The 10,413-nt window shown below is 34.5% G+C and overlaps 1 protein-coding gene across 1 annotated transcript; it reads left to right on the top strand.

The window, feature by feature from the left end:
* Nucleotides 1–780: 780 nt before the first annotated feature.
* LOC125660392 (neuronal acetylcholine receptor subunit alpha-6-like) lies at nt 781–4,031 on the top strand. Its single transcript, XM_048892201.2, has 2 exons — nt 781–1,115; nt 3,117–4,031. The coding sequence occupies exons 1-2, from the start codon at nt 813–815 to the stop codon at nt 4,023–4,025; spliced, it is 1,212 nt and encodes a 403-aa protein (XP_048748158.1). The 5' UTR covers nt 781–812; the 3' UTR covers nt 4,026–4,031.
* The last annotated feature ends 6,382 nt before the right edge of the window (nt 4,032–10,413 follow it).

Here is a 10,413-nt window from a genome sequence, read left to right as displayed (position 1 = left end):
AGCCCTACGTAGCCGCTACGATCTTGAACACGGCCCTGTCTTACATTAAATCAGAACTACATGTAGGTTCTACGCTTTCAGATTCGCCTTGGTATGCACAAGTACATCTAATCGCGTTATCAGAGAAACATTCAACAGAATGAAATCATTTCGAAATATTTTCGATTGGAAGTATTTCGCCGATTTGAATAGTTTATCTGGCCAAAATAGGTGTGAACCTGTCATCTGATGGTGTAAACAGCCGGAGGACTGCGGAACATCCATTATTCCGATTGTATTTCATTGTAATTACATTTGAAAATACTTTAATTATCATTTACTGCAATGAAGTGTTTGAAATTTGAATTCAATATTTCGCTGGTTGAGGAGACATTTAAATAACAATATTATGTCTGAATGGATGTAAATCCCGCAAGTTCTATTAAGACGTCCATATTTAATTCTCAGTATTCATGGGGATTTAATGATTTCTGATAAGAATAGAAAACAAGATGACGTTGGAAGATCGTCTCGGTAGAAAATCTCCAAATTAGTTCTCTCATTTTCGATGACAGCTCAATTTAATCTGAAATAAATTATAGTTGAAGAAACATTTCCTGCATTGTGTATATAAATGATTATGATGGATACATTTAAATGGTTTCCTCCTGTGTGTCCGTAGAATTGGTTTTGCACTTGTGTTTAATAGGATTCACTTTGATAGCAATTTTAAAAAAACAATGGACTATATGTACATTCATTCTTCTTAAGAAGTAAATATTCTGCAGTTAGTTCAAGACTTTATAATTTTGATTAACACAGTTATTTCGGAAATGAGGATTTTAATCGTCATCATTTGTCTCTCCATTCATCGGGTGACGTCACAAACCAATCAAAATATGCAGTCTCTGATGAACGACATTTTCTCCAACTACTCACCGAAAGTCCGCCCAATGGTAAACCAGCAAGATCCACTCCCTCTGGACGTCAGTTTTTACCTCAGCAGCATCAATGAGGTCAACGAGGTCAGAGAGAAATTGGTAACCACTGGATACCTGTCTTTGACATGGACAGACGAGCTGTTGAGATGGACTCCCTCCGACTACAATAACACCGATACAATCTTCATTCCGCAGGTATTTCGCTAATGGAAATTTGAGTGTATTTAATAATCAAGAAATAATTGTGATTGTGTGTATTGTTGAATATTTCTGAAAAAGTGTCTCGTTGATTTGTGCCACTTTACAATTTGTCGTCTTGTCGTCCTTTCGCGGCGAAAAAAAAAAAAAAGACAAAACGATAATTACCGACTTTTCGCCTCGAAATAACGAAAAGTCGAGAAAACGACAAAATACAGAATTTCCCGTTATTTTGATTTGATTTTCTAGGAATTCAATATGGAATTTGCTGTGCTTTCGATAATTAATCATTACATTTACGAAAAGTACACATCTAGAATTAAATTATAGTTCTTATCTACTTGTATTCTACTGAAGAAATTTTCCTCTTTTTTTGTAAATGACATGTTGAGTTGGAGGTAGAGGTGGGCAGGGCCTTTTTTACAATTTACTTTTCCCGTTATTTTTACAAACAATCTCATATTTTCTACATGCAATGTTTCATTGATTTGCCCCCCCCCCCCCCCCCCCCCCCTCTTTTCATCTTTAAAGTAAAATTGAAATATGAAAATATGAGACGGTCTATGCTTGGGAGAAATTATATCTGATGACTTTAATCATTAATTATAACAGGGCTTAGAGAAACGCTAATACGAGTTCAATGATTTCTCAAAGTATCAACTAATTTGCACATTCATTTGTCATTGGCATATCGTAATTTGGTTTTAGTGTCTATGTGAATATACTGTCCTGTAGAAAAAGGGAGGGTCTTGAAAATTTGACAATTCTATATTGTTAGTTTATATGTATCCAATATTGAGTGTCCGGTATAAAATATTGAAAGCATTTTTTTAAAAAGTGCTTTCGTTTGAAAATCCCCAGGCGTTACAATTTGATATTGTTTTCAAAACATTTTTTAAAGATGCAATGCTAGAGAATTTTTAAAAGGAAATTAAAGTGCAGACGTTAAAAGTCTAGTTTTGTGCGGTATTCTTTTTTATTTTGATATATAAGATATATATACAATATACACATATGATATGTACATGTAACGCAGTCTCGTTAATATCGATGAAAGTGACACAAGTAACTGTAATTTAGTTGACTTAATAACGTATGCGTAAATATGCATGAGATATGAGATAAATTTTTTTCTTATTTTCTTCTTAAATCAAGTTCCATATATACATACAGTGTACACCGTTTTCTTGAAATGTTAATTATTTAAACATGTTTTAATAAATATACAGGTCACATGTGTGTTGGAATTGAATATAATGAAAAGTTGATCTTTCATACATATTTTACGCCTAGAGTTATTGAAATCAAGAACTGCAGTTAACCCGCTCATGTACTGATATGAGCTAAAAGGATGGGGATTGAACTAAAAATAATGTTCCTCTTGGTTTTAATCTCTTATAGAGCTCATATTTTCGCTTTGAATAAATTTTACCAAATATTTAACATTATGATTCATTAATACAATAAGTGTGAAATTATGCAGTTTGCAAATTAACTAAAAAATTGGAATTTCAATCCTATGTTTTCAAAAGGAAACAGCGCTGAAAAATATTACCGCCCGTGCGGCGATAGATCTTTTCAATTTGTGTTGAGTTAGCTATGTTTTGTCTGTAACGGATGAAAATATTTCATTTCTTCCCACTTAATTTTGGGCGGTCTAAGCTCTTTGGGGGGGGGGGGGGGGGGGGGGGGTCCTGCAATACGCTCTATGTGCACTGAGCAAATCTGCGTCTTAGAGTCACTGGACATTTTTCTACAGTTAACACATAGAATGAACACTATTTTCTCTCCTGTATTATTTCATTTAACGATAAAATGAAGAAAAAAATTTCAGACATCCAGGAAGTCTTACTCCTCCTTGGCATTTTTCACACTTCCGAATTTACCAAACATCAATGTTACTCTTTATGGATTTACGAGATTACACTATTCGTTATCTTCAGATTTCCATGTTATTAGGGAAATAAAAAGTTTCATAATAACTGCACATATTTTCAGAATGATGTATGGAAGCCAGACCTCGTACTGAAGAATGGATTTCAGAAATTTGAAGAGTTGGGAGGTAGTTTTTACTATCTTATGGTCTTTCATGATGGTTTGGTAAGCTGGTGGCCATTTGATGTATTTGAAAGTCGTTGCTCCATGGACATCACTCATTTCCCGTTCGACACACAGACATGTGACATCAAGTTCATAACATGGAGTCATTATGTTCAACAGATAGATATCCTGAGATCGTCTAGTGGAATACAATTTTATGAATATGAAGAGAACAGTGTCTGGGACCTGGTTGACACTAGTTCAGAAATTCAAAAGGAACAGCGAGAATCGCAAGTCAAATTCACGTTAACACTACGCCGAAAGCCATTGTATTACGTGATAAATATCATTCTGCCTGTGATATTCTTGGGATATCTAAACATTCTGGTTTTTGTTATCCCAGTCGATGCAGGAGAAAAGATGTCCTTCTCTGTGACGGTATTTTTGTCATTCGCTGTTTTTCTGACCATCATTTCGACACTTCTTCCCACGAGTTCCGCGAATACACCGATCATTGCTACATACCTGATTATACAGTTAATATATGGCGTTATAGCCCTAATCATCTCAGCTTTCCAACTTCGCTTACACCACAGAAACAAGACAGAGGAAATCCCGACGTTTTGGATCAAGGTCGTTCAAATACAGCGTAAACTAAGATGTAAAAGAACACAGATCGATGCCTTGGATACGAATCTGAATGAAAATGAAGTACAAAAGATCGCAAATACCGATGACGATAGCCCGGATGTGATTTGTGGTTGGAACCATGTTGCTTCCTCCATAGACTTTTTCGCGTTTTGGTCTTTCCTGATCACCAACGTTATAATTACAGTCACCATGTTTTCTGTGTCAGCTGTATCATGAGAAAATCTTAACACTCAGCTGCAATACATGTCATGTACCTACACGAGAAATTGAAGCTTGAGAATTATCATCATTTCAGTTCACCAGTACTGTATATCACAATGGTATTCGTTTGATAAAAATACTGCAATACTAGAACCTCAAACTGCATGTCACGCTTAATGCACAAAAGTTATGATTGAGATATTGAGTGAAACAAGATTAATAAACTCTCATCAGCGCATATATCTTCCTGCATTTCAGACTTTTATTTTCTCTTCCAGTGCACAACAGCTAGAGAAGAATGCCTTTGAAAAATCTATTCCCCAATCTTTAGTGCAAATTGTCTTGCAGTTGATCATTCTGTATAATGACAACCATTATGTTAACCGATATTTTACCGCTATTACTATAAGAAAATTAGCCCACAGGTGCTCATACAAAACCAGATATAACAGTGACATACCAATCTTGGCAATCTAATCAAAATCAGACTTCTTAGATCCGCGCCGTATACTCTGCGTAAGAAGATGTGAACTTTATGTTAGCCAATCAGCACGTCGCCTATGAATTCGTCGGTGTTCACAATTCAAGGAAAATGGCTATTGTAGCGATTGCGAGCGTATCTTAGGATTTGATTTTAATTAGATTGCCAATCATGGCAGCCAGTCGTAGTACGCTCTAGAAATATCAAAAAGGTGTAAGGTTTTGTTGTTACAAACCATTCGTTTTGGATCAACACATCAAATCGTCTTTTAGACGTTTCGGTTACCGTCTCCTAATCCTTTCAAACAACATTCAACAGGACTGGTATTTTCAACAACAAAATTCTGTCTCATCTCATATTAGAGAATGAAACTGTTCTTAGCAGCAAAATAAACACATTATTTCATTCTTTTATTGTACTTTACAAATGTCTTCAAATTCAAAATGGGCATGAACAATAATCAAATAATAAATATTTTTTGACAAGATGCAAATATTTCAAGCATATCTTAACGAAACATGACAACATTAAATATTTATTCATCATTATATCACGGCTATTGCAGAGGTCAACGAAAGGTCGAGTCCATTATTCTGGCGCTGACCATTAACAATAGGACACCTGAGTTTACTCACATTACTTAAAAATTAACTACAACTAATTAAGAAATGAAACTCATAATTCTTTATTTGATGCATGTATCAAATGTCAAATTGGACGGAAAACTTCATCAATCCGCGTAGCATTGATGAACAAGTTTTCCATCCAATTTTTCGTTTGATACATGCATCAAATAAAGAATGATAAGTTTTATTTCTTATCATTTAATTACCTTTTTGAAATCGAAAAACAAATAGTTTCTCTCATCAAAAAGCCTGAATTAACGTTTTTGAAATGGCGCGTAGGAATATCTATACATATTTAAACAATGAAAACAACAAAACTGTGCGTTCAGGTCAGGTACAGTTACTGTGCAGATTTAAATGGATTAAACGCCACATTAAAGGTACAATGGTTAAAAGCTGAATTAAATATAAAGGAAGAGAACAAGTGGTGACTGGATTTATGCTGCATTGCGTTCGAGGAGACGTTGAACACTGGTTGTGTCGTTGGAACGGTGGAATGCAACTCAGTTCCATTTCAACATCCAGTAAAAAGATCAACACCTCTTAATCTAAATTGCCCTCGTTGACTAAGCCCCATATAACGCAGTTCATTTTCATTAATACCTCCTAGATCAAAAATCGCTGCTTGCTCCGTCATGTTATCGAACTGGTAAAGCAGACTATACATACCGGGAATTTGTGTTTACAATCTGTCTACTTCTACCAGTCAGTGTCCTACGTCATCAAGTTGACTATTCTGCCACGTCATCACTAGGCCTATATGTATTGTTTCTTTAAATTAATTTATATTTTATTCATATCTTTGGTTGTATTTATACTTAAGACAATTTTTTTTTTTTTTTTAAAATGGTTTACGGATTTCAAAATTTTCAAATCCGTTCGGAGGAGGTAAAAAAAAAAGGTCAAATGACAAAAAATGCTAAGAATAAATATTAACTTGATTTGAGGTCAATGTTTTATTATCAACTTTAATATTCTCTTCACTGTCAAGACGGTGGTATATATAGTGACTATTGTGCACCTTGGCAACAATGCTGTTTCCCTCAAAAATGTTATTTGTTTATTAAATTAACTTTTTATCATTATCAAATGTCCATTGTTTACCGTTTAGTTATGTAAATCCCAAAATAAAGAACCACATCGTTTTTCCATTCAAAAGATGGCATCCATGACGTATATAGGGATTCACTAATAACCTGAAGTACTAAAATCCTGACTGACCTTACCAAGCATATATTTTGTCTAAAAATTTACTTTTAAGTTTTAAAGTCTTATTTATGAAGTCAAGTAAAGTTATAAATAAAATTCATGAACCCTATAAACATTTATTCAAAAATTCTGAATTTTATATAGGTCAGATCACTTTATTGTTAGTAGTCAACAAATGTTATACAATGAATGAATTCAATAATGTTAAATATGTTTTCACCTCCTTCAATATATGCAGAATTACAAATATTAATTATGAAGAATATTTCTTTAAAATTCATTAATAAGATTTTAAAAGTGTATCCTCGGCAAAATGTATGCATGGTAAGGTCAGGCAGGGTTATACTTGTTTAGGTGATTAGTGCAACCCAACGTAGGTCATGGATGCCATCTGAAAACAAGTGTTTGTTTTTATTTTGGGATTTACATATCTAAATGGTATGTAATACATAACTAATGCTAATTAGAAGTTAGTTTCATAAACAAATAACTTATTGGAAGCAAAAAGCATTGTCACTAAGGTGCAGAATAATTGTTAGCACCGGCTAAAGTTGACTGATATTCCACACATGACACATGAATATTATAGACTGTCCTGAGATTTCGACGGAGGCGTCTGTCCAAATATTCAGTCCAGCGGAATCTATTTTTTTTTCTCTCTTTTTTAATTTTTTTTAATTTTTATTTTGTCAAAAGGAAAACTCACAGCGTCGGAAATATAAAAAGGAGTGAAAAACCATTTTTTTTCCAACATCCCAAAAATCAGTGCGGCGGATCCGTAAACCAATTCAATAAAAAAAAAAGGCCTTAGTAGCATCAAATGTTATAATGCTTGTGTGGAAATTCCCGTTCTATAAATATCGCTAAAATAAGAATGGGAAGACGCTTTCCAGAGAAAGCAGTCAGGTGTGCTTAGTGCAGATGAATTCCGGACAATTTTTTTTTTGACTAAGAAAGCAAACGAATTTTTCATCCAATCAACATCGTTGTTAAGTCATCACTTGAAAAGTTATTGAATGATAAACACATACTGCTCAAAATGTTTTAGAATTATAAGTATCATCTCTTTAAATTTTTAATTACTTTTTAACTTCCAAATTGTCATATCTCGAATTGTTGATCTCTTAATTGCATATCATAGATTGTGTCAACTTTTGCATTTGTTCATCTCCTGCAAATCAAAAGCACTTCATTTCCTAATATAATAAAATCCTGCAAATCATTTTGATTAATATTCGATCCCTTGAATTGTTCAACTCCTGCAAATCATATCAATATTTCATCTCTTGAATTTTTCACCTCTTATCAATTATGTGTTGTTTTATCTCTTGAATTCAGTCATATATTTTAATCCACTTTTCCCCGATAACCAATACCTGTTTGCATCTTTCAAATATCAATCATTGTAAAATTTTATCCTGGGCATACATTAATAATTCTTACTTATTAATTATAAATACTGTACAGTAATACCCCCCCCCCCCTCTCATTCATATTTTGTCTCAAATTGAAACACTGTACAATTTCATAGTAGATACAAGTACACACCCTACAGACAGAACAATTCATTTACTCTACAACATTTACTCTACTACCTAACAACAATAACATAATTAGTTTCAAAAAATTCTCCAGGACATTCAAATGTCAAACAAAAACAAATGTCATTTAATTTCTTTTAAAAAAGCTATACTTCATAGAGGGCCAATAGTTTTTTCCAGTCACCCTTTCTGATATTCTTTTTGAAGCTATGTTCCTAAGAAAGCAACCTCGGCACAAGGTCGCTTTAAACAATCAATGCCAAAACGTAACAGATAATGTAAATGAAATAACCTAGCCAGATTAATTGATATAAAATCTCTACGGATGTGCAATAATGCATAAACGGCGAAGATAACGAAGAGTGATCAATCTCATAACTCCTATAAGCAATACAAAATAGATGGATGGACAAACACGGACCCCTGGATACAGATGTCTCGGAGTAGTAAGCGTCCCTTACTCATCTGACTTAAATGCCCTAGACTCACGATTTTCTGCATTCTGATCTACTTCAAATTGGCCCGCCGATAGACGTCATGTCTATTTTTGTTAAACGTTTTACTTACAGAATGATTGAGAGGAAAGTTGAATATCTTAAATAAATGATTTTATCGAAAAAAATCCTGAACTGTCCGTGACTTCGATTGTTAGGAGCGGGACCAGCGTTCCTCCCCAGAAAATGTCGACAATAAACAAACACGCGTGTAGTTACTAGCATTCCCGAATGTGTCGACAATAAACAAACACACGTGTAGTTACTAGCATTCCAGAATGTGTCGACAATATCAAACACGCGTGTAGTTACTAGCATTCCCGAATATGTCGACAATAAACAAACACACGTGTAGTTACTAACATTCCAGAATGTGTCGACAATATCAAACACACGTGTAGTTACTAGTATTCCAGAATATGTCGACAATAAACAAACACACGTGTAGTTACTAACATTCTAGAATGTGTCGACAATAAACAAACACGCGTGTAGTTACTAGCTTTCTAGAATGTGTCGACAATAAACAAACACGCGTGTAGTTACTAGCTTTCTAGAATGTGTCGACAATATCAAACACACGTGTAGTTACTAGTATTCCAGAATATGTCGACAATAAACAAACACACGTGTAGTTACTAGCATTCCAGAATATGTCGACAATAAACAAACACACGTGTAGTTACTAACATTCTAGAATGTGTCGACAATAAACAAACACGCGTGTAGTTACTAGCTTTCTAGAATGTGTCGACAATAAACAAACACAAGAGTAGTTAATAGTATTCCAGAATGTGTCGACAATAAACAAACACGCGTGTAGTTACTAGCTTTCTAGAATGTGTCGACAATAAACAAACACAAGAGTAGTTAATAGCATTCCAGAATGTGTCGACAATATCAAGCATGCGTGTAGTCACTAGCATTCCAGAATGTGTCGACAATAAACAAACACGCGTGTAGTTACTAGTATTCCAGAATGTGTCGACAATAAACAAACACACATGTAGTTATTAGTATTCCAGAATGTGTAGACAATAAACAAACGAAAGAGTAGTTAATAGCATTTCAGAATGTGTCGACAATAAACAAACACGCGTGTAGTCACTAGTATTCCAGAATGTGTCGACAATAAGCAAACACGCGTGTAGTCACTAGTATTCCAGAATGTGTCGACAATAAACAAACACGCGTGTAGTCACTAGTATTCCAGAATGTGTCGACAATAAGCAAACACGCGTGTAGTCACTAGTATTCCAGAATGTGTCGACAATAAACAAACACGCATGTAGTCACTAGTATTCCAGAATGTGTCGACAATAAACAAACACACGTGTAGTTACTAGCATTCCAGAATGTGTCGACAATAAACAAACACGCGTGTAGTTACTAGTATTCTAGAATGTGTCGACAATAAACAAACACGCGTGTAGTTACTAGTATTCTAGAATATGTCGACAATAAACAAACACGCGTGTAGTCACTAGTATTCCAGAATGTGTCGACAATAAACAAACACACGTGTAGTTACTAGCGTTCCAGAATGTGTCGACAATAAACAAACACGCGTGTAGTTACTAGCGTTCCAGAATGTGTCGACAATAAACAAACACACGTGTAGTCACTAGTATTCCAGAATGTGTCGACAATAAACAAACACGCGTGTAGTTACTAGCGTTCCAGAATGTGTCGACAATAAACAAACACGCGTGTAGTCACTAGTATAATAGAATGTGTCGACAATAAACAAACACACGTGTAGTCACTAGTATTCCAGAATATGTCGACAATAAACAAACACACGTGTAGTTACTAGCGTTCGGATGCATACCTAAATTGCATATAATTATAATGTAACTGATTTTCATTTTTGTATCAAATAACTCATAAAACAATGCTGATAAACTTTAGTTTTCCCCTTGTTAGTGAGAGTACAAATTTAGAAAATGTTGACAAACGACCAATTACGTAAACCCCTCCCCCGCCCCCTCGTCACCTCGAAAAAACTGAAAAGCTGCATGACATGAGGGTTTCTCAAATTTTATATCATTT

This window comes from Ostrea edulis, chromosome 9 (assembly GCF_947568905.1).
Source record: "Ostrea edulis chromosome 9, xbOstEdul1.1, whole genome shotgun sequence".
Classification (NCBI taxonomy): domain Eukaryota; kingdom Metazoa; phylum Mollusca; class Bivalvia; order Ostreida; family Ostreidae; genus Ostrea; species Ostrea edulis.
The sequence above is the reverse complement of the archived record's forward strand: the minus strand, read 5'-3'. Positions and strand labels throughout refer to the sequence as shown.